Source organism: Megascapheus bottae, chromosome 15, assembly GCF_031878675.1.
Source record: "Megascapheus bottae isolate mThoBot1 chromosome 15, mThoBot2.hap1, whole genome shotgun sequence".
In the NCBI taxonomy this organism is placed as follows: Eukaryota; Metazoa; Chordata; class Mammalia; order Rodentia; family Geomyidae; genus Megascapheus; species Megascapheus bottae.
In genome coordinates this window covers 707574-731696 of record NC_143523.1, presented here as the reverse complement: position 1 = coordinate 731696, position 24123 = coordinate 707574, and the positions used below count along the sequence as shown (strand labels likewise).

General features: G+C 56.8%; 1 protein-coding gene across 1 annotated transcript in view; it reads right to left on the bottom strand.

Annotated features, from left to right (window-relative positions):
• The window catches only part of Cfap46 (cilia and flagella associated protein 46), a 97573-nt gene that overhangs the window by 9373 nt on the left and 64077 nt on the right, over positions 1 to 24123 (bottom strand). Inside the window, exons 29-49 of the mRNA XM_090345573.1 lie at positions 23811 to 24022; positions 22272 to 22445; positions 21461 to 21610; positions 19959 to 20107; positions 19270 to 19368; positions 17380 to 17512; positions 16927 to 17073; positions 15562 to 15762; positions 13535 to 13641; positions 12969 to 13136; positions 11398 to 11533; positions 8877 to 9062; positions 8233 to 8421; positions 6526 to 6660; positions 6271 to 6450; positions 5836 to 6006; positions 2973 to 3070; positions 2497 to 2573; positions 2116 to 2216; positions 1568 to 1689; positions 1119 to 1204 (exon numbers count right to left, since the gene is read on the bottom strand). Of these exons, the coding sequence (XP_090201699.1) occupies positions 1119 to 1204; positions 1568 to 1689; positions 2116 to 2216; positions 2497 to 2573; positions 2973 to 3070; positions 5836 to 6006; positions 6271 to 6450; positions 6526 to 6660; positions 8233 to 8421; positions 8877 to 9062; positions 11398 to 11533; positions 12969 to 13136; positions 13535 to 13641; positions 15562 to 15762; positions 16927 to 17073; positions 17380 to 17512; positions 19270 to 19368; positions 19959 to 20107; positions 21461 to 21610; positions 22272 to 22445; positions 23811 to 24022 (3021 nt within the window). The remainder of the gene's footprint in view (positions 1 to 1118; positions 1205 to 1567; positions 1690 to 2115; positions 2217 to 2496; positions 2574 to 2972; positions 3071 to 5835; positions 6007 to 6270; positions 6451 to 6525; positions 6661 to 8232; positions 8422 to 8876; positions 9063 to 11397; positions 11534 to 12968; positions 13137 to 13534; positions 13642 to 15561; positions 15763 to 16926; positions 17074 to 17379; positions 17513 to 19269; positions 19369 to 19958; positions 20108 to 21460; positions 21611 to 22271; positions 22446 to 23810; positions 24023 to 24123) is intronic.

Sequence of the window (24123 nt, the reverse complement as noted above, 5' to 3'; positions counted from 1 at the left end):
TGGTGTGGGGGGGGCACACCCATCCCATGTGACTGCCCCAGGGTGGACACGTGTCCAGCACGCAGAGCCTGGGTGCCTGTGAGGCGCCCAGGGAGCCACAGGAAGGCCTGACTGTGGAGCAGACCCGGCTGCTGCCTGCTGGGAAGAGCCTGGCTGCACTGGTGCTCTGAATGACACCACCCTCTCTCCTTGGATTTTCTTCATTCACAAAGCAAACTACGTTTGCTTTATATCAGCAGTTTCTTCCTTATTGGAATCATGGCCATTTTTAGGACTGAAATGCAGTTGAGCTGGGGCCTCTCATCTGGTCTAACCCCCTGTGGCTGGCAGTGCCTGGGCCCGGTGTCTCCCTGCACAGGCAGCGAGGCTGGTCAGGGAAGCACTCGCACTCTGGGAAGTCAAAGCTCTTTTTATTTTTTTTTTTTGAAGGGTTATGTTGTCACAACCCCCTTAGTTGTGTACTGGATTAATTTCTTATGGGAGATACAAAGGCAAGATGAAAATTATTGAAATTGCCCTTTATAAAAAGAGAGGTTAGGAAACTCGAAGATTCCAGGAAAGAAAAAGGAACCTGGTACTTCCTTAACATCCTGGGCGCATGCTTTGAGCACATCCCTGCATTTTCCTGTGTGTCGAGTCAGAAGCACAGGGGTGCCCACTGCAAGTAGCCATAGGCCTTAAGGCCAACAGAAACCACATGTGGGTGCAGGGAGCTGCCGCCTACCCCTGGGAGACAATTCATCCTTTCTAGAAGCTTTATGGCTTCCTCTGTCACTTGGGATGCCCACCTGGGTGGGAGCCAGCTTCATCTCTGACATAGGGTGAGACCCATCTATTCTCACTGGCAAGCGCACAGGGGGTCGTCACTGACTGCTGGCCTCCGAGGGCGGCAGCCATGTTATCCAACTTTCTCTCCCAGATAATGGCCATCAACTATGTGCGGGGCCTTCAGGTCTCCTCAGCTGGCATGCAGGGAAACCCCAGATCACACGGCCACAGACTGTGTCCACACCTGCATCTTGCTGGCTGGACGCGTGGCCCCCTTCAGCTTTCCTTGAGAAGCTGTTCACAGCCCACCTCTTCCCACACTTCTGTGGTCTGCGCCACCTGCCACCTACCGGTTGCATTAGACATTTTCTTCTCCTTCTCCTTCTCTTTGCCCTTTGTTTTCCCTGGATCAGCCACAAGCACAGGAACCGGAATTCTGAAAGTCAAAGCTATGGTCTCAGGCAGAGTGTGCCCGGGCGTCTCCCCGGAGGTCCATTCACTGACAGAGGGCACTGGGACAGGCTAAGGCACCTTCATCCAGTGAGTCCTGGGTGCCACAGTCCAGACACAAACCTCAGGTGGCATGAGATCCCAGGAAAGTGACCAACCATGGTCTCAGCTCACTCAGGCACTCTATCTGGAGGCCTGGATTGGAGCTGGCCTCCATCTGCCAGGCTCCAAGGAACAACCTTTATCCCTCAGCATAATGCCCTCAGCTGGGTAAGAGGAAGGCTCATACCTTGCACAAGAGGAGGCCTGTGGCCCCACCACAGCCTCCAGAAGGGAGCCCATGGAGTACCTGACTTCTGGAAAGTTGAGCAGGGGAAACATGGGCCGCAGGTAGTTGTCCATGCTCTCCAGCAGGTTGTGGAGCCTCTGTAGACAGAGGTGTCTCTCTTTATCAGGCAAGGCCTCCAATTTCTGTACCAACACAAACCAGAGCCTGTCATCAAGTGTGTGAGAGGACCCTACACGACTCCACGCAGTTGAGCAAGCAGGTAGACTCAGGGAAGGACTGGGCTTCTGCCTTTGGAGAGTCTAGAGGGTGTAGATGCAGTCAGTCTCCATACACCCCTGGCTCTTGCAGTCCCAGGCCTCCCAGCAGTGCTCTGGAGGCCATCCTGAGACCCCAGAGACCTCTTATTCCCTCTGATGATAACACGGGGGTTCCAACCTACAGGCCAGCTGGTGCAGTGGACAGAGGCTGCCAGGGCCCCTCCAGAGTCAGACTCAGCCCAGAGAGAGTGGCCCACACTGGGCCTGGCAACCCCCGCCCAGGGTCCTGCTCTCCCAGCCCACGTGTGCCTTCTGAAGCCCCGGTGGCAGGTGTGTAGGTGTGCTGCGTACCTGAGCTTGGGTCTGGGTCAGCTTCCGGAAGTGATGGAAGCTGGCCAGCACGTCTGAGAAGGCTGCTGGGCTCACAGTCATCCTCATCACCTTGCAGTGGCCTGTGGAGACCCAGGGCTGTGCCGAGCTGCTGGGCAGGGTTCAGACGCAGCCCAGCCCTTCCCGACGGCAGGCCTTGCTGCAGGACGAGCCGGGACAGTGTGGGGCAGACCCTGGCACTACGTCTGGCTCCTGCAGAGCCTACATTTCCTCATGGCCAGGTGTGTGCTTGGAGCTTCTCGAGGGAAGGCCTTCTCCTCCAGAAGTGGGGCCAGCGGGAAGTGCGAGGCCCACAGCAGGGGCAGTCACTCCCGTGCCATCCCGCCCCAGGCCCCAGCTCACCGCTCACTTGCGTCAGTTTCCCCTTGGCCGAGGGCGTGAACTTGGGCTTCTCGTAGGCAGCGGCATACAGTCGGGTCCTGTGGGTTGAGCACAGTCGCCAGCCAGCCCTGGAAAAGGCGTCTCAAGGCCCGTGGGTCCCAGATGGGCCCGGCACGTCAGCGTGCCCCAGGGGGGCGCTGCCAGGGTGAGACCGCCCTCCACCCTTCAGGCCTGGATCCCACGAGAGCCGCCCACACGCGCCTCCTGTCCGTGCCGTCTCAGTGGTGACCTTGTGTTCCAGGACCACCACGGAGACGCCCCCCACCCCCAACACACTGGCCTGGCTGTGACAGAGCAAATTCTGGCCTTTCCCAGAAGGATCAGAGAGGGACATCTCGGGGCCCTGGACCTGTCTGTCCATGCTCGGCTGGCGGTGAGGCTGGGCCGTGGGCAGCCGGCCTTCTCCACAGGCTGGGTCGGGCGGAACGGAATCTTACCTGTCTGGTGAGTGGTACAGGAAGACCGCCTGGATGGAGGGTGGAAGCTCGCTCAGGAAGGTGAAATGCTGCTCGGTGACGGAGAGGCTCTCCCAGGCCTGAGGGTGTCCAGGAGAGGCCATTTCAGCGGGTCCTGGGGCTCCCTGCCTGGCTTTCCCGCTGGGGCTGGGAGCCGCCTCCAGGGGGAGACAGAGGCAGGCCACAAGTGTGAGAACCCGTGCCTCCCTGTCCTGCCCACCGCCCTCTCCTGTGGCAGGGCCAGGGGTGCTGTCCCCAGACGTCCATGGAGCCAGCCCTGCCAGCCGCTGCTGTGCAGTGACATCTTGGTGGCTTAGCCCTTTGTCATCAGCCTCCCTCCTTATTTTCCTCCATTCACCTCCCAGCCTCCCTCTTCCACTACCAGCCTTCCTCCTTGTCCTCCTCCTCCAGTCCACCTTCCAACTTCCCTCCTTGTCCTCCCATGAGTCTTGGTTCACCTTTTTTCTTTCTGAGTAACAGCTTTTGTTTTTGTTTTTTTTTTTCTTTTTTCCAGTCCTGGTCTTGAACTCAGGGCCTGAGCCCTGTCCTTGGACTTTCTCAAGGCTAGAGCTCTACCGCTTGAGCCCCAGCACCACTTCCCGCTTTTTTCTATGTATGTGGGGCCGAGGAATCGAACCCGGGTCTTCATGCATGCTAGGCAAGCACTCCACCACTAGGCCACCCTCCCTGCCCCTTAACAGCTCTTTTAAGGCAGCCCACAGTTACAGCTCCTCCTCACTCAATCCAACAACTTCCATCCTGGAGGTACGAGTCTTGTACTCTTCTTCTCCTGTTGTCTTTTGAATTGACACAGTACTATTGTAAAATCGTGTCTTTTTGTTTACTTAGTTACACATTGTTTTCTGGGTGCTGGTAGGAGCTGCCGATAGGCAGGCTTTCTGAAATGCGAGTTCTACCATTTCTCTGCTCCTGAAAGGCCATGGGGTGTTGAATTCTATTCTCTGGCAGAGACCAGCCATGGGGTGTCACCATCTGTCCCTCATTCTCACCTTTGAACTGTTACTGTCGTCCACTGTGGCTCTGCCATGCTGCTCGAGGCTCATAGGATGTTGTAGCTCACACCATGGCACTTTCCTTTTTTTTTTTTGCCAGTTGTGGGGCTTGAACTCAGGGTCTGAGCACTGTCCTTGGACTTTTCTCCAGCTTTTTTCTATGTATGTGGTACCAAGGAACTGAACCTGGACCTTCGTGCATGCTAGGCAAGCACTCTACCACTAGGCCAAACTCCTGGCCCTTCCTTTTTTTTTGTTTTGGTTGATTGAAGGGCTTGAACTCAGGGCTTGGGTGATTGTCACTGAGCCTCTACCACTTGAGCCACAGCACCACTTCCAGTGCCAAGACACTTCTATCTGCATGTTTTGCTTGTGTATTACCCCTGGTCAGATCTCAGCCCTCTCCTGACTGCTGATGAGACTGCCTGAGACGACTGGCCAGCCTCCTTTTGCGTTTTCTTTTATTATCTGGTCACAGATTGCTTTGGGATTTCATGTGCCTAGAAACATCTTCATGTACCTGCCTTGTGAACTATATTTTTGCAGACTGGAGGCTCTTTCCTTTGGCCTGGTCATGTGCTGTTCTCTTCAGATGCTCAGATGAATCTCACCGGGCCTCCTTGTACCCAAGGGGCGATTTTCCTGGTGTGTGTGTGTATATGTGTGTGTGCGTGCATGCGTATGTGTGCATGTGTGTGCATGTGTATATGTGTATGTGCCTCCTTGTACCCAGGGGGTGATTTTCCTGGTGTGTATGCATGTGCATATATGTATATGTATGTGCTTGTAAATGCTTGTGTACGTGCATGTGTGTATACGTGTGTGTGTGTGTGTGTGTGTGTGTGTGTGTGTGCGCGCGCGCATGTGTGTGCTTTCACATACTGGGGTTGGTAAATCCCCAAGCCTGGGGATCTTGTGAGCACAGGATGTGCATCTTAACCTTTCCTGAAGACTCAAACAAATGCACCCTTGTTGTCATTTGAACTTCTCCAAGTCTGCTGCTGCTGCAGCTGGCGTCCTCTGCCTGGACACCAGGCACTATTGCCTCCGTGCACTGAGCACCAGCTTCCCTGGGCTTGTGCTCTGGGAAGGGCTCTGCCCTAGGTGGCATCTCCGTCCTGGCACACTGGCGTGATGACGGCTGCCTCAGCCGAGGGCTCACCTCAGAATGCAGCACGGGGCTCTGGTCCACACTGGTATTCTGCTCATGGACACAGCCCTGCTGTGCAGCCTTTGTTGTCTTGACCAATAACAACCACCTAGGAAGCCATTTATATCCCCAGGAGGGATTCTCCCCCACCCCGGGTTGAACTGAAAATGCATGGCCTCTTCCTCTAGGGTCCATTGTCCAGGCTGGACCTCAGATTTTGAGCCTCTACTCTTCTTCCTTCTCTTGAGTCCCAGAGAGGCTGACCTCCCACGTCTATAGACAATTGTTGTCACAAAGGCCAGGGTGGGGACAGTGACGCCCTCCAGCGTCCTGTGCTGCGTGGCCTGACCCCAGGGTGGGGTCTGGGAGGCCCACTCACAAAGGACCACGGAGGCCAGGCTCCTCCTGCTGATTTCCCACTGTTTGTGAACTTCATGGTTTTGTTTGTCCCGAGGACAGCAGAGGTGCGGGATAACTCCACGGGCACTAGATGCTCGCCGAGCCGGGAGGGGAGGGCGGCGGTTGGGGCATGTGCTGGGCAGAACGGGTCACAGGACATCGGCTCCATGCCTGGGCACTGGGGCTTCGCACCCCGCAGGGCACCAGAGGGGCCTGGCTCTGGAGACCCGGGCCTGCCGGAGCAGAGCGGGGGCATGGAGGTCTGGGGACCCTCCCCGGTCACCTTGAAGGTGGCGGTCAACCTCTGCTCCACGGTGGCGAACAGGCTGGTGGAGGTCTTGCCCTGCTGCCTCAGCTGTCTGTGGAGCTGCAGCAGAGCCGCCAGCTGCGAGCTGCTGGTGTTGGCCGTGGCCTTGAGCAGCACCTCCTGCATCATCTCCGAGGCGGAGCAGCTCTGAAACAGCCCAGGGAGGCGGTCATGCGCAGTGCGACCCCGTGACCCCTGCGGGCCCTGGGGTGGGTGGGCAGGAGCTGGCCAGGAGGGGCACAGGGCAGACACTGCCCTGGCTTCCTTGGCCTTGGTCCACACAGGACTGGGTGTTCACTGGCGCCGGGCAGGACCCGGGGCAGGGCACAGAGAGCCTCGGGGCCGCCCAGGACCGCGCTCAGGCCAGGGCCTCCGGTGAGACCTCGCTGAGTGCATGGGGCCGGGCTGTACCTGAGACAGAGCCAGGAACTGGCAGGTCGTGGGGGCATCCAGCGTGCCCGTGCACTCCACCATTTCCAGGCTGGCAGCGGCTGCGATCTTCAGCAGCCTGTTGCCCAGGGCAGTGTGCAGGCACTGCAGCAGCACCTCGGACGCCTGCGCCAGGTACCGTTGAGCCAGCATCATCTTCTTCTGTGGGCCAGACCAGCGTCAGCCTGGGGCTCCCCTCGTGGCAGCCACGGAGCGGCGGGTGGCGGGCGCACCCACCTTCAGACTTTCAGCTTTCTTGCTGTGCTTCCCAAGGCCTTCCCTGAAGACCAGAGCCTCCCTGATGAAGGCCTCCGAGCCCCTCCTCTCGGCCTCCATCTCCAGCGACTGGAGTCGGCTCACCTTGGCACCCACCTGGCACACACAGGGCAGGACGTAGGTGCGTGAGGGCTCCTGTAGGCCGGGTGGCTGGGGCCAGGGTCTGACCTGTCACGGCCTCAGGCCTGCTCTGCTCAAGACCAGCTGTGTGGACATGGACAAGCCGTGGCTTGAGAGGCTCCAGTGCCCAGGAGTGGCATCCAGGGTGGGTCAGCACTCCAGGAGGACAGACCCGTGCCACAGGCCTGGAGCCAATCACTTCCCGGGGGTCCAACTACCCAGCCTTCTACTCCAAGGTTCCTACTGTCGAGTTGTTTGGAAACACCCTGTCTGACAAGCAGTCAGCGTCCCACCATCTGAAGTCTCAGTGTGGTCAAGAGATGAACACTGGGCGAGCCACGGGTGTGGGCAGGGCGGCTGGGACGGGGTGGGGCCTTGGCCTCGTGGGATCACAGGGTGCTACTTGGTATGCGGCTAAATGCACTCCCTGTTGCTGGCTGGTAAGAGGCCATGTACACAAAGGCCTAGGACAAGGCCAGAGGACAATGCCCCTTGTGCTGGCCACATGGCACCCCAGGTGTCCTGCCCGGCTGTTGAGAGCACCTACAGAAACCCAGGCTGGAGCCACATGCAGCCTCACAAAGCCCAAAGGACCGAGATCTTGTATCAAGGCACAGTGGAGTCATACTGGAGGTCTGTGAACACCAAGCCTGCCTTGAAATGAAACACAGTCCATAGAGTCACCATATCATAAGTCAAGGAATCTAAAAACAACCTCAACGAAACCGTGGGATGTAAAAGCCCTACAGACTGACATGGCGAATGACAACACTACCCACCACCGTGGCAGGACTTTGTCAAAACAGCTCTTAGAGGACAGAGCCTGCCTATGAAGAGGGAAAGGCTAGAAGGCTTTCATTTCCAGAAGCCATGCAGCGGCAGGAAGCCACATCTAAGGGCAAAGAAGAAAGCAAGTAGCAGGACATGGACTAGAGACCCTAGCCAGGGGAGTGGAGTGGCTGCAAGCCCCACCTGGTGGTTGCTGCAAGCTTGGCCAGGGCTCCTTGTGTGTCACCAGCTCCACCCTGCTGCCAGGAGGCTTGGGGTTTCGGGGGGCTTCAGGCGGGTTCGTGGCCACGGCTGAGCCCTGTGGGTTCCCCAGTGAAGGCCTCACCCTGCCCAGATCCTGCAGGCTCAGGACAGACCTCCCGAGGGGCTGACCCGATGGGAGCTGCTGGGGTTGGAGATGAGTGGATACTAGGCCACTAAGCTGCTAAGCTGGGTTGGAGGGTCCACTGCGGGGGCTGGCTGGTTGGGGCAGATGCTGCCTTTGAGAAGGGTATTTGAAAAGGGGCTCTGGGGACATCCACGCTGGCCAGGACCCTGATGGGCAGCCATGGTAGGTCTTCTCAGAGGCTCCTGTGTGCTCTGAGCAGCAGGCAACTGGGAGTGGAAACTGCTTTCTGGCTCCCTGGCTGTGGGCGGGGGAGTGCAGGTGGGCAGGGGCTGTGCAGGGTCGGGCTGTCCTCACGGGGCACACATGTACCCCATTGCTGCACAGGGAAGTGTGTGTTCTCAGCATCCCCGTGTCAATAGCCAGGCACCTACCAGGAGGCCCTCCTCCCAGCAGAAGGAGGGGCGCACGGGGTCCGTCTGCACAGCCAGCAGGCGCAAGACCTTCCCGCTCAGGCCCAGGAACTTGGCCCGGGTTTCCACGCAGCCCACGCACAGGGGCTGCATGCTCTCCAGCTGCACCAGCGCCATGTGCACCAGGGTCCGCTTCAGGGTGAACCATCGCTTCAGGAAGACGAGGAGGAAGCCTGGTTACTCCGTGCCCGGGACCCAGGCCCGCCCGAAGCCCGCAGCCCCTCCAGCCCAGCACCCCGGGGCCTTGAGGCTTGTGCACAGTCGGAGTCACCAGGGCTGGGTGTCACAGAAGTTCTCCTATCACCTCAAGTCCAATTGTAGGGCCATTTTTGATCCTAAAGTTTTAATACAATATATTCAATATTCGTACATTTGTTTACGATTAAACTGACTCGTTCTTCATAGCATCTAAGAAGAAGGACATCAGACAAAAGTGTTCCTTTCCAAAGCTGGGCATTTCCCCGTGCCCAGCTGCCCTGTGGTGCCCGGCCTCTCCATGCTAGGCAACTGCAAAGCCCATCCATACACTTTGTGCTGAACCTTGTGCACGGGGGCCTTCGGTGTGTGGAACCCTGCCACCCGCAGCCCCGGGCGCCCGCTGTCACCAGGCCCATGTCCGGGTAGTCTCTGTTCTGCATGAACTCATCCAGCAGCTTCTCCGTGGAGCTCAGCTCCCGGCGACTTTCCAGCTTCTCCCGCCACATGAACTGCATCAGGTCCACACACGCCTTCACCAGGCGCAACTTGACAAAGGCCAGCCTCCGCATCAGCGGGGAGTTGACATTCTGCAACTGAGGGGGGGAGGTTCTGTCATGAGGTGTGAGTGAGATTCTGTCATGAGAGGGGAGGGGAGGTTCTGTCATGAGAGGGGAGGGGAGGTTCTGTCATGAGAGGTGAGTGAGATTCTGTCATGAGAGGGGAGGGGAGGTTCTGTCATGAGAGGTGAGTGAGATTCTGTCATTAGAGGGGAGGGGAGGTTGTCACGAGAGGGGAGGGGAGGTTCTGTCATGAAAGGTGAGTGAGATTCTGTCATGAGAGGGGAGGGGAGGTTGTCATGAGAGGGGAGGGGAGATTCTGTCATGAGAGGGGAGGGGAGGTTCTGTCATGAGAGGGGAGGGGAGGTTCTGTCATGAGAGGGGAGGGGAGGTGGTTCTGTCATGGGAGGGGCCAGCCAAACTGAGGAGACGTGACTGACATCTGCACTGCACACACCCACTGCATGCAAATGGACACAGGTAGGTCTGCAGGCAGCTCACCCCGCCAAGGTAGGAAGACCACCCACACCCCTGAGGTCCAGAAGTGCGGCTGACACCTGGGGCCCAGCACCCTCTGCGGTTTCTCCCCTGCTCCTGCCAAAGTGAGCCGCTGCTGAGGCTCAGCTTCTAACCATCCCAGCCTGGCCACCACCTTTGCCCAGGCGGTGGAGCCGGGTCCCCTCCTGGGGAGAAGTCCCATGGTTTTAGCACGTGGCGAGTCTGGTGAGGAGGGAGTGCAAGGCTGTCTTCTCCAGCCCTCCACAGCGCTGCCTCACACCTCCTCTCAAAGCCCGCTTCCCCCAGCCAGGCCTCCGGGATCTGCTTGTCTATATTTACACTAAGCACACACTGCCGTCATTCCTGACTCAGAGAACTTAAACTTAGGTACAATTAGAGTTCTAATTTGGTTGTTTATTTTTTTAAATTTTTTCAAGGTGTAGGTAATTTTAGATCTTTTGCATTCCCACGTAAATTTTAAAGTAATTTTGTCAATACCCTTTAAAAAGCTTTCAGTGATATTGATCAGAATTTCGGGTTGACATCCAAGCAATATTAAAGATTCTGACCCATAAAGATGGTATTGTCTTCAGATACTTACATCTTTAATTTTTTCAGCAGTGTTTTTTTTTTTTTTTTTTTTTTTTTGCCAGACCTGGCCTTGAACTCAGGGCCTGAGCACTGTCTTGGGCTGTCTCAAGGCTAGAGCTCTACCACTTGAGCCACAGCACCACTTCCAGCTTTTTCTATGTATGTGGTACTGAGGAATCGAACCCGGGTCTTTGTGCATGCTAGGCAAACACTCTACCACTAGACCAAACTCCCGGCCTGTATATTATTTTCTATATAATCATGGTATTTGTGAATAAAGACAATCCTACTTCCTTGTGTTTGTTCTAGAATGTTTTACACATAATATTCCATTATTGCTGTGTGAAATGCTGAAAATATCTATTAGTTAATAATAGTCAAATTGGTTAATTTACGTATTTGCTGATTTTATGTCTACTTGTTCAACTAGTAATAGATGGGGTATTGACACTCCCAGCTCCAATGATAGATTTATTTATTTCTCCATTGCAATTTTATCAGATTTTGCTTCATTTATTTCAAGCTCTGAAACAAAGTGCACAAGTATTTAGATGTCTGTGCTGTCTTGAGCATCTGACCCACTTACCATGAGATGTTTGCTGAAATCTACCTCTGCTAACACACCTATTCTTACTTTCAACTGGAAATCCCCCCTCCTTTGGCCTTTAACCTACTTACTTCTTCATGCTTAAAGAAGCTTTTTAAAAATAGGCAACACTCCTAGCTACTCAGGAAGCTGAGATCTGAGGATCGCGGTTCAAAGCCAGCTGGGGTACTATAGACCTCGAGACTCTTATCTCCAATTAACCATTAGAAAACTGGAAGTGGCCCTGTGGCTCAAGGGGTAGGGCGCTACCCTTGAGCTGAAGAGCTGAGGGACAGTGCACAGGCCCAGAGTTCAAGCCCCACAATCAACAAAAACAAAATAGGCAACCCAATGTTGGGGTTCACTAATATGGTCTGGCAAAATTTCAGGGAAGATACAGGCGTGTGCTTCCACTCTGAGGGCACCGAGGTAGAAGCCAGGCTGGAGGAGCAGCCAGGTTCCCATGCCGGGGAATCCGCTTCCACACTGCCTCCTGTGGACAGGTGCCCCGCCCCTCCGCTCATCACCGCCTGGCACCACCCCGGAAGGCCTGAGCCTTGACTCCTTTCGTGTACTCTGTCTGGAGGGGAGAGTGCGTCTAGCCTCTGTTCCTCTACCTCCGTGTGGGGGTCACCTGGTTTAAGAGGAGCCAGGGCCGTGAACAGGATGGGGACAGGGAGCCGCACCAGTACGTACGTCCTGGAGTGACAGTAACCCCTGAATCTGGTGGAACAGCACCTCTTCTTCAGCCACAGCTCTCCTAGCCACGTCATAGGCTTCCAGGTAAAATGATATCTTCTGTTGTTCATCTTTCTTCTTTTGGGCACATAACCTTCATAAGACATGAAAGTGGAGTTCAGAAAACAAAGACGTGAAAACAAATGCTATTAGCACTGACTGTCGTATATAATCTCCACATGATTACATTGTGTCTGTGGTTAACTTAAAACATGTTGGGTGTCTTTCTTTGCGGGGAGGAGGGCGGTTCTGGGGCTTGAAATCTGAGCCCGAGTTCTGTCCTTGAACTTCTTTTGCTTAAGACTAGTGCTCTACCGCTTGAGCCAAGCACCACTTCTGGCTTTTCTATCTCCCTCCCGTCTTTCATCCCTCCTGTCCTTCCTTCTTTCCTTCCTTCCCTCCTTCCTTCCTTTCTTTTTTTTATAAGCAATAGTTCATGGACTTTCTTGCACAGGCTGGCTTCAAACCGTGATACTCAGATCTCAGTCTCCTGAGTAGCCAGAATTATAGGTATGAACCACTAGAGCCTGGCTACATAGTCTCCATATGTTTTGTGTCATTTATTTGTTCATTGTACCTGTCCTGGGCCTGGCCTCAGAGCCTGGGCCCTGTCCTGAAGTGTTTTCTCCAGTGGGAAGGCTGGCACTTCACCACTTGTACCTGTCCTGGGCCTGGCCTCAGAGCCTGGGCCCTGTGTCCTGAGGTGTTTTCTCCAGTGGGAAGGCTGGCACTTCACCACTTGTACCTGTCCTGAGCCTGGCCTCAGAGCCTGGGCCCTGTGTCCTGAGGTGTTTTCTCCAGTGGGAAGGCTGGCACTTCACCACTTGTACCTGTCCTGGGCCTGGCCTCAGAGCCTGGGCCCTGTGTCCTGAGGTGTTTTCTCCAGTGGGAAGGCTGGCACTTCACCACTTGGAGCCACAGCTCCACCTCCAGCTTTTCGCTGGTTAACTTGACATGAGAGTCAGAGATCAGGCTTCTGAGTAGTTAGAATCACTGGTGCCTGGCTCAATATATTTTAAAGCAAGATGAAGACACTCTGCAAAGCACAGTAGGTCCCCGTGACACTGTGTTTGCAGGCAGTGGAATTGGTCCAGCAGTGTCTCCTGTGCAGCCCGCAGCAGTGGCCGCTCTGATGGCCCCGGCTGCTGCTTCTCCCCTGGGCCCAGGGTGGTGTGACAACACGCTGCTGCTGCTGCTGTTGCTGCGCATGGCAGGCGTCAGGATGGCCCACGTGGGATTTGTTTGTGTGGAAGGTGTGCAGGTGCCCGAGGCAGAGTTGGGGAAGGGCCTGGAGGAGGCTTTGCCCACCCAGGGGATGCTGCCTGGGAGGGCTCTGCAGGCAGGCACAGGGTCAGGGGTGGGCACAGGTGGAGAGGAGCTGCTGGGTCCAGTGGAACTGCAGCAGCGGTGGCTGCCACAGCTGGCCTGGCAAAGGTCGCCTCTCTGACTGTTCAGAAGGCACCACTGCCAGGTCACCTAGACCCTCACCCTTCCTACTGCTGTTATGAAGAACCCCAAGCAGCGCTCACCGCTTCAGCTTTGCGCGGGCCACTCTCAGGTCCAGGCAGTGGGTTTGGTACCCACAGCTGGAGCACCGCTCCTCTGTCTCCTCCAGGTGCTTGTCCAGCTTCTTCAGGGCTCCCGGGGTCTCGCTGGTGGCTGAGCTCTGAGCCATCTGCAGCTGGAGGTACAGGCACCTGCGGGGGCCTCAGGTTGAGCTCTGCTGCCCAGAGTCAAAGCACCAGAGCCCAGCAGGGCACAGCAGTGCTGGGGCCTCGTTCCCTCCCTGGTGGGGACCCGTGCAGTCCTCCTCCCCAGCACAGGCTCCTGAACTGCGCATGGGACACGAGGCCCAGGCTGTCGTGCCAGGCGCTGACTCGGGGCCTCCACACGGCACGGGCAGCTCTATGGACGCAGGCTGCACCCCACGAGAGGGAGCGCAACAGAAAGCAGCATGGTGGAAGCCAAGCCCACGGCTCCAGCACTTCTCCAACAAGCAAGAGCAGGTGCCGCAGAGGGCGTTCTCAGCCCCTCAGCTGGGCCCCCAGGGACCTGCAGATGGCCTGGACAGGAGAGCCCAGCCACAGCAACCCACCTAGCATCGAGGTCCATGATGAAGAATGCCAGAACTGGTTCCTGGTTAGGCCGTTTTTTCTGGAGGAGCCTGAAGACACTGATGAGTTTTTGATACAGGCAGCAAACCTAGAGGTGAGAAACCCCACCATGACTGCATCACTCAACAGGGTAAGGGACAGAGCCCAGCCCAAGAGACAGAGTCCAGCCCAGGGACAGAACCCAGCCCAGGGACAGAGCCCAGATCAGGGACAGAGCCCAGCCCAAGAGACAGACCCCAGCTCAGGGACAGAGCCCAGCCCAAGAGACAGAGCCCAGATCAGGGACAGAGTTCAGCCCAAGGGACAGAACCCAGCCCAGGAACAGAGCCCAGCCCAGGGACAGAACCCAGCCCAGGGACAGAGCCCAGCCCAGAGACAGAGCCCAGCCCAGGGACAGAGCCCAGCCCAGGGACAGAGCCCAGCCCAAGAGACAGAGCCCAGATCAGGGACAGAGTTCAGCCCAAGGGACAGAACCCAGCCCAGAGACAGAGCCCAGCCCAGGGACAGAGCCCAGCCCAAGAGACAGAGCCCAGCTCAGGGACAGAGCCCAGCCCAAGAGACAGAGCCCAGCTCAGGGACAGAGCCCAGCCCAAGAGACAGAGCCCAGCTCAGGGACAGAGCCCAGCCCAAGAGACAGAGCCCAGCCCAGGGACAGAGCCCAGCCCAAGAGACAGAGCCCAGCTCAGGGACAGAGCCTAGCCCAAGAGACAGAGCCCAGATCAGGGACAGAGTTCAGCCCAAGGGACAGAACCCAGCCCAGGGACAGAACCCAGCCCAGGAACAGAGCCCAGCCCAGGTACAGAACCCAGCCCAGGAACAGAACCCAGCCCAGGGACAGAGCCCAGCCCAAGAGACAGAGCCCAGCCCAGGGACAGAGCCCAGTCCAAGAGACAGAGCCCAGCTCAGGGACAGAGTTCAGCCCAAGGGACAGAGCCCACCTCAGGGACAGAGTTCAGCCCAAGGGACAGAGTTCAGCCCAAGGGACAGAGCCCAGTCCAGGGACAGAGCCCAGTCCAGAGGCAGAACCCAGCCCAGGGACAGAGCCCAGCCCAGGGACAGAGCCCAGTCCAAGAGACAGAGCCCAGCTCAGGGACAGAGCTCAGCCCAAGGGACAGAACCCAGCCCAGGGACAGAGCCCAGTCCAGGGATAGAGCCCAGTCCAGAGACAGAGCCCAGCCCAGGGACAGAGCCGAGTCCAGGGACAGAGTTCAGCCCAAGGGACAGAGCCCAGTCTAGGGACAGAGCCCAGTCCAGAGGCAGAGTCCAGCTCAGGGACAGAGCCCAGCCCAGGGACAGAACCCAGCCCAGGGACAGAGCCCAGCCCAGGGACAGAGCCCAGTCCAAGAGACAGAGCCCAGCTCAGGGGCAGAGTTCAGCCCAAGGGACAGAACCCAGCCCAGGGACAGAGCCCAGTCCAGGGATAGAGCCCAGTCCAGAGACAGAGCCCAGCCCAGGGACAGAGCCCAGCCCAGGGACAGAGCCCAGCCCAGAGACAGAGCCCAGTCCAGAGACAGAGCCCAGCCCAGGGTCAGAGCCCAGCTCAGGGACAGAGCCCAGCCCAGGGACAGAGCCCAGCCCAGAGACAGAGCCCAGCCCAGGGTCAGAGCCCAGCTCAGGGGCAGAGCCATGCCCACGGACTGAGCCCAGCCCAGAGACAGAGCCCAGCCCAGGGACAGAGCCCAGCCCAGGGACAGAGCCCAGCCCAGAGACAGAGCCCAGTCCAGAGACAGAGCCCAGCCCAGGGTCAGAGCCCAGCCCAGGGACAGAGCCCAGCCCAGGGACAGAGCCCAGCCCAGAGACAGAGCCCAGCCCAGGGACAGAGCCCAGCCCAGGGACAGAGCCCAGTCCAGGGACAGAGCCCAGCCCAGGGACAGAGCCCAGCCTGGAGGACAGAGCCCAGTCCAGGGACAGAGCCCAGCCCAGGGACAGAGCCCAGCCTGGAGGACAGAACCCAGCCAGGGGGACAGAGCTCCCACTTCTCCCACCAAGCACCTCTGTTGGCTCTCACCGAGACTTCTCTCCCCAAGTCTTCTGAAGACAGTATGGCCTCGGCCAGTGTCAGGGTGGACTTGTACCAGAACTCCTCACTTCCCCCCAGCTGCTGGGCCTTCTCGATCATTCTCTTAGCTTTTCCATAGTTGTTCTCCTTGTTGGCCAGCTGTGCCAAGAGAAGCAGGCACTGGGCCTGTGCACAGGGGTCATGGAGATCCTGGAAGAGCACAGTGGGCGTGTGGGTGTGACAGAGAGAGGAGGTGGGGGTGGGGAGGCAGAGGCAGAGCAGCCAGGAGGGGCAGGTGCGTGTGGAGAGCGGGGCCAGGGGGTGAGCTCGCAGACGCTCTGGGCCTCAGGCCTTTTCCTCTGGTCCTAGGCTTCTCTGGCTGCTAAAGAAAGAGGCCTCCTCTTCTCCCAGGAGTGACATCTACGCGTGCATGGTTCCCTCAGAACCCTGTACCTTGGCGTCTCCTCTAGACCAGCACTGTGGTGGACAGGAGTCTCTGAGTGCAGTGGGTCCCCACCTCCGCCCACTCTAGGCACCCCACTGGCAGCTTGTCCTCTGTCTGTGTCAGCGTTGCTGTGTGTGACAGGTCAACAGGCCACCTGGCAGACAGCCAGCGACGGGGTGGGGAGGGGTCCCCTTCTGTGGAAGAGCATTTCTGGCCTCTGGGTCAAGCCAGCGCGAGGTTCTGTGGTGGTGACAAGAGGGTAGAGGACATGTCCTCAGCCCCAGCTTGTCCCACCACCCGCCCTCCACAGGGAGGCAGAGCCCAGGAGGATATCCACGCCGTGCCATCCTGGAGGGTGAGGCTTCCAGGGTCGAAGCACAAGGGCCAGTCTCTGAGAGGGGGTGCGAGCCGGCCGCACTCAACACTGCTGCGCGGGGCGGCCAGGCCCTGAGTGCCTGAGCAGTGTCCAGCAGGCAAAGACAAATTCAGCCCTTCCCAGGGACTCGCTGAAGGCCCAGAATGGGCACAGATGCCATGGCGCTCAAGGCTGAAGACATGCTAGAGCAAGGCCAAGACGGAAGCCCGGGTGGGCAAAGCGGAGTCTTGCTCCTGGAGCAGCAGCGCTGGTTGGCAGAGGACACCACAGGACTCCCGAGCTCCTCCCCGCCCTCCAGAATTACGTCAGGAAGCAAAAAGAAGCGGGACGGGCCACAACACGCCCCGACACAGGACCATAAGGCTAAAACCCAGCCGTCAGAGGGGAAAAGATGGGCAAATGGTAGGAAAGACAGACAGACCTGCCAGAGACCCATTCCCACAGAAGGGACTGGACACAGAGACGCTTTTGAAGACACAAAGGTGTTTCCTGGACACTGCTGCCCCACTGTGTGCAGGTGGAGGGTGTGGCCTTGCTGGCCTGGGCTCCTTGCCTGGAAAGCTTGATGGGCCTCAGACAGGAGCAGCCGAGCCGGCTGGAACAGGTCCATGCTCAGGAGCACCTCAGCCTTAAGCATCCACAGCCGGGGGTAGGAGGTTCCCTGGAGCCCCTTCCCCGTCTCCGCATTCACCTCCAAAATCTGCAAGAAACCATGGGCCTTAGGCCACCTGACCGTATGCCCTGCTCTGGGACATGTGCTGGCCAAGGCGGCATAGCCCAGCGGAAACCGGTGTCCTGCTCAAGGGCCCGTCTCCACCCATGTGCTGCCAGGGCCTCTGGAAGGCCGGCCCTGGGGTGGACTGCCAGGGCCCCAGGCAGAGGTAGCTTGGTGAGGCCTCTGGGCTTGCCATAGCCTATGGCTGTGCACAGCAAGTTAATGCTGGCTCACAGCCAGGCCCCCATCACCCCTGGCTGTGGCCCCTGGGCCGTAGCAGTGGGGTTTTACCTTGTCCTGGGCTATCAGTGGCTTCACTTTCACTGGGGAGCCTGGAGCTGACAACTCCATCCAGATAGGCATACTTTCTTCTATCACAGGCTCCCTGGTCTTCGTCTTTTTAAATGCAACCTCTTTTCTGCAGCTATCGTAAGTGAAACAGCCAACATGCAACAGAGAAGAGCCAATGGCCACTGACTGTCAGTTCCCCTCGTGATCAAACACAGCAGTGAGAAGCATTCCTGCACTCCTGTTTAAAAGCCTGAACACGGGGCCTGGGAGTTTTGCCTTGTGGTTAGAGCGCTTGCCTAGCATGCATAGAGACCCAGGTTTGATTCCTCAGAACCACATACACAGAAAAGCCGGAAATGGTGTGGCTCAAGTGGTAGGGCACTATCCCTGAGGGGAAAAAATAAGCCCAAGGACAGTGCTTTGACCACGAGTTCAATTCCCAGGACTGGCAAAAAAAAAAAAAAAAAAAAAAAAAAAAGCCTGAACACAGTTGGGGCCTGGTAGGGTTGTGGTTCCCAGATCCACGCTGGTAACTGTCTCCCTCTGGAACTACCTGGCACAATGACTCCGAAGTTTAATATGAATCTCAAACTTCACACACCCTGCTGCCCCCACCCCAGCTGTCTATTAGGAACACACTGGCTCAGGGTACAGCAGCCCTGGGAGCAACCTGGGTGGGCTGCACTCCACAGGCCACAATCTGGGGGTCAGGTTCCTTCTTCCCACAGCCCCCCAAGTGCTCAGACTATACATCATGGAGTAGGAGGATGCAGGCAGCTGTGCCTATGACTTGAGTGCCACACTTTTAAACCCTCACAGGGAAAGCCAGTCTCCACACCCCCAGATCCTCTCTGGGGAGGTCAGTGTCCAGGATCTCCTGCCATACCAGGATACTTAGCACTTGGGGCATTTATTCAACCAAGGCTCACAATGAGCACGGTGGTGTGACACACCTGCAATCCCAGCTCCTAGGTAAGCAGAGATCGGTGGATGGCAGTTTGTGGGCACAACAGGCAAATTCAGGGGGACCCTGTCTCTACAACAGCTGGGTGAGGTAATGCATGCCTAAGATCTCAGACTTCATTCCCAGACTAGGCAAAAACTCAATCTCAAAAACCCTGGACCTTAAAGAAAAAGAAGACAAAACCAAGACTAAAACTAAAAACAGAAGATGCGCTCCAGTGGCAGCACTCCTGCCCGGCAAGACAGCCCGGAGCTCAAGCCCCACGCTTCTTACCACATTGCTCAGAGAAAACCCACAGGAAGTGTGCATTTTATCTAATGGGGAAAATGGGCACAAGGCATACATCAAGACGCCAGTGGCAGCTGCCACCTAATGGTGGGGTGACATTTATCTTCTTCCTTATCTGTTTTCCAAAACTTGTACAATGAAATAACATCGTCTGTGCAATAAGAAAAAACAAAGCCAAGTGCGAGAAATACACAGAAATAGAACTGCATATAGCGGCAGCTCGGGAATCCTCCGAGCAGCCTGATACTTGCTCATCTCAAGCACCCCCGAGTCACCCACAGATCCAGGAACCAGGGAACCGCATTTACCCCTCACCCAGGAAACGGGGGGGGCTAGGGTGCCCTGAATGGCCTCCCCCCTCTTGGGCCTATCTGGGAAGCTGAGTGGAAGCAGGAGGACCCCACAGCAGCCCTATGTGCTTCCCCCTGTCTCTCCAGCCAGCTCCTCCAGGCCTGGGGCCTCACAGGGGTTCAACATCTGTGGTGGGGAACCTGGCCCTAGGAGGTGCACAGCCAAGCGCAGGGCTGGGCCAGATGAGTAGGGCTGCCTGAGGCTGGCGGGGCTTCATCAGCCTTAACCTGGAAAGAGAGCTCTCCCCCCGGGCGTGGGTGCTGTCACTGGATGAGGGTCGGACACACCTGGCCTGCTCCATGTCCCCGATGTACACCTGCCCGACGACCTCTTCGTGGTAGGCTGCGGCGTCACGTAGCCGCAGGTCAGAGCAGACCTGGGCAAGCCTGTGGGGAAGGGGCACAGGAAGGCGTCACCTGGACCGTCAGTCAGGAAACATTGGACAGACAGGATGTGGCATGCACGCTTTGCAGGAGTTTATAAACTAAGAAAACTGCAAGCGCTGCAAAGCTAAGCAAAGTTTCTAGGGGAAAGTAGCAGGTGGCTGGAGCAAAGTTCAGGTAGAAAAAGTTTAAATCATCCATTCATATATTTTATTTACTGCACCATCTACTGTCTCAGTCATGTTCAGCGGTAGAGGTCAGGCAGACCCCGGACAGCTTCCACCAGAAATCTCTGCAACATGTTTATGACACTCTCATTTGGACATGACTTCAGCCACCCAGAAAATGCCCCCTCCATGGGCCTGCCACCACCCCTCCTCATCATTCTCTCCCTGCACCTCCTCCTCTTGGCCCACCCCGTCTCTAGTGGGTGCGACCCTACCGCCAGGGTAGGGTTCGGTTTTTTTTTTTCTTTTCTGTGACCCTTGGGGAATGCATTGTCTACACAGTCACCACAGAAGGAATGCTTGTTTTTGTTTCATGTGGAACAGATTGAATCTCTTGTTCCCTAGGTAGGGGGGCGGGGGGGCAACCTCAGGTGGTAGAGTTCAGCCAGGCTCCTGCTCTCCACCACGGCGTGGGAGATGAGGACTCCCAGCTGCAGCAGGGGGATGGTGAGCTCGTGGAGGAACAGCTTCTTCAGGGCCTGCACCAGGTGGTCCAGGTAGTACAGCGTGTATGTCTGCAGAAACACAGCCGGTGCCAGGCCAGGCCAGGGGGCAGGCCAGCCTCCCGCACAGTACCCAGCAACGGGAGGGCTTCCACTGGCGTCTGTGGCACAGAGGGAGGGTGTGCCATCTCCCTTTTCTCCCTCATCGATAGATTTCATTGTACCATGTGCGAAGACATGAAATCACCACATGAGAACAGTAAAAATCTTCACAAGAGAAATATCAGTTCTGTGTCTATTCAACAAATTCATGCTTTTCCATAAAAAACCCTGCTGATCAATCAGAAACAGAATTCCTTTGTGTACACATTACAGGGGCTTTAAAATGTGGCAAATAGAGAGAAGAACAAATGCCTGCATGGTGTCGGACTAGGTTTGCCAAAACGACGTTTGTGTACAGGAAACAAGAGCAGTTGGAAGGACACACAGACTGTTTTCATCTAGGAGCTGGTCAGCAAGCAATTCCAGTTAAGGCACCAGGGTTATGGAAGAATGCACTGGCTGGCGGCCGTGGCAGCCGGGAGGCTGGGATCGGGATGTGGGCCTGACACAGTGCTGTGCGGATAAAGGTTTGCATCTTTCAGCGAGATATTGTAACAGGCAATCAGGAAATGTGTTTGCTTTTGTTTTTTAAGGACACAAGAAACCTTGAATCACAAAGCAAAAGGTTGCTGTTAGCCTCAAAAACTTCACATCTCACAGGCTGACCCAGGCAATTGTGGTCACTCTGATTGTCCAAGGATCTTTCCCACAGCAGATCAAAGACTGACAAGATGGCACATCATAAAAACGATGTCCTGCTAGGAGTGGCTCACGTCTGTCATCCTAGCTACTCAGGAGGCTGAGATCTGAGGATCAAGGTTCAAAGCCAGCCCAGGCACAAAAGGACCTGACACTCTAATCTCCAATGAACCTCTAGAAAATGGGAAGTGGGGCGTGGCTCAAGGGTAGGGTGGTAGCCTGGAGCTCCAGAGCTCAGGGACAGCGCTCAGGCCGAGTTCAAGCCCCAAGACCCATATACACACAAAAGGATGTCCAAATGGTTCTGATGCTGACCAGGCAGTCCAACACCACCGCAGGCAGGACTGCTAAGAGAAGGGGGTGCTGAACCCCAGAGACAGAGGCCCCTGGTGGACTTCTACGAGAGGGGTGAGCAGGGTACCGAGGCTGCAACAGGCACTCCGGTGTAGACACGGGAGGGAACCTGACTACACATGTTGGCATGGCTGCAAAGGACACTGGTCCCGAGGAAAGCCCATCCCATGGTCTCTCTGGTGACAGGAGTGGCTGGGTAGTGAGGGTGGGGAAATGAAGCCACAAAGGCAGCCGTGGGCCTCAGGGCTGGGACTGGCCCTCACATCTCACCGGCTTCTGGAAGCTCTTGGCGTTGACTGTGAAGTCACTTTTGTCCTGCCTGAACACAGACAACAGCTCCTCCGGGCAGACGTAGGAAGCCCACTCCTCTATGCTGGTGGGTACCTCCTCAGGCCACCTGCTGGCAGCCGGGGGCTGCCCCTGTGCAGGAGGGAAAGCAGAGAGCCTCAAGGACAGCACAGCTCTGCTCTGGCACCGTCTTCTGGAGGGGCCTGGGGTGGCCCTGGGCCGGTATACAGGCACGCTCTCCCTGGGCCTCCTGGCACACAGCCCAGGGTGAGCCTTGGGCCCCGGCTCAGGCTCCATGCGTGCTCAGTGGAGCACCTGTACCTGCCCCACTTCTGCATGTCAGGCCAATGAGCAGTTTCTAGACCTGCTCTGGCAGCGGGAAGAGCCACTATTTGAGGATGAAATGATTTCATGGGTAGTTCACAAGCTTCTGTATACTAGGAAAGTGTTTTCTCATTCTCCCTGGCACACCAAGACCCAGACCTTGCTGGTCAACCAAGGCCACTGAGCTGCCCACTGCCCTGGGTTGTGTGAGAAAGTCCATGCCAGGGGCTCATGCAGACACAGGCTGGCCACATAAGCCCACAGTGAGTGAAATCACTGCCTTCTATTTGTGAAGTAAGGAAAGGATCTTAAGGATCCTGAGCCCGAGTGTAAGGGGTCCAGGCAGCAAAGAATGGGGTTCAGATACAGGCTGCACAGCCTCATCTGTCTTCCACCCCTCACCTCCCACCGCCCACCCCCACCCCCTACAGCCACCCCCCACCGCCCAGGGAGCCTCAGGATAGAGTACCTGCTTGCTGTCTTTCCCTTTCTCCTTTTCCTTCTCCTTCTCCTTCTCCTTCTCCTCCTTCCCCTTCTCCTTCTCTTTACTTTTTTCCTTCTCTTTTTTAGGCAGTAATGCTTGTGAATTGGTCACTACTGTAGCCTTTTCTGGAATCAATTTTCCTCCTTTTGACAAGGCAACCTGAGGCAGAATGGAGTTCATGTTAACAGTATTCACACAGACCCTGTACCACATCCCCCCACCCTCTCCAGGGACTCCTAGACCGAGGGCTTTGCCAGTGAATGCGCTGCAGAGCAGGGCCCAGTGGCCTAGGGCCGCAACCCTGCCTACAAGCACATGATAATCGGTGTGTGGTCCTCACAGATCAGATCGCTGGAGACATGGCCCTGGACATGTGTGGTCCTCAGAGACCCTCGGAGGTGACAGTCAGCATGACATCCTCCATTCTAGCTGCGTGTCCCCAGCACCCAGACTTCTTGCTGCAGGCCTGCTTTGGTCATGGCAACCCTCCTGGGGCCAGGCCTGGTTGGTGAGTTGCTCAGGTGCAGAAAATATGTCTTTGACACGGGCCTGGGCAAAATGCGGGCAGCCCTGGGCAGGGTCCTAGAGGGGCAGGCCTAGCGTATCCTCTGCCGGAAGCTGGGCCCGCACACGGGGGTGCGAGTCCCTGGTCCTCCCACAGCTGAGGGCTTCCTGACGTGCCCTTCTCAGGCCTCTGCTGATACACACTGCCCACAGGACCTGGGCAGAGGCACACCCCTGCTCCTCAAGGAATTGCCTTGGGCCCCACGGGGAGGAGGCAGGAGAGGAGGAGCAGGCAGGTCAGCTCCCTGCACAGATGGCGGGGAGGGACAAAGAAACTTGGGGAGCCTGTGAGCTGGTCAGGACTGCAGAGAGGAAGATCCAGGCAGCAGCTGCTGTGTATTCTGTGTAGTGGCCCCCAATAGCAGCTTGGATGCTGTTAGGGCAATGCTACAGGGAGGGTCTAGGGGAGCACCAGACTCCTGAGAAGACACGGAGTGTGGAAGGGTGGGGAGACGAGGACAGAGCTGAGGACACGGAGTGTGGAAGGGTGGATAAAGGTGGAATTCTTCCGGAAGCAGAAAAGGACGGTTGCATAGGAGAGGCTTTGCCTTTGCTTGTAAATAAAGGGGAAACAGGCAACTATGGTGGCTCATGCTATAAACTCGGTTCTCTGGAGGTACAAGCAAGAGAATGTGAGTTTGAGGACTACCTTGGCAAAGTTAGCACAAAAATCAACTTCAGAAACAAAATTCAAATTCTCAAAAGAGTTGTCTCATGGTAGCATGTTTGCCTAGGAAGAACGAGGCACAGGGTTTAATCCCCATTCCTGCACACAAACACAAGAAGAAAGAGGAAAGGAAGGCAGGAAGGAGGGAGGGAAGAGAAACAAAAGAGGAAAGCAAGGTGTTGGAAAAGATTCTGCTTATTGTTTTTAATGCCAGTGCAGTTTTCCAAGGCCCCAGGAAATGGCGGGAAATGGAGGGTGGGTCCCAAGCCCCACGAGTGCCCAGCGGGCCCCACCTGCAAGATGTGCCTGTAAAAGGTGTAGGCCATGAGGCAGTCGTCCTGGTAGTGGGTGGAGCTGGGCGTTAGCATCAGCGACCGCAGGACGTGCACGCGTGCCAGGAGCTCCAGCTTCCGTATGCTCTGTAACTGCTCCAAGGAAACTGTCCCCTGGCTCTGGCCCCGGGCCTCCGGCTTCTCCATATGTGCATCATCAGGCTTGTTCTCCCCTGTGCAAGGAGGGAGCCTGAGGCTCAGAGCACGCCTACCCCTCAGTTGTCCTGTCCTCCGGTGTCCCCGGGGTCTGTGAGCAGGCAGAAACAGCCTTTAC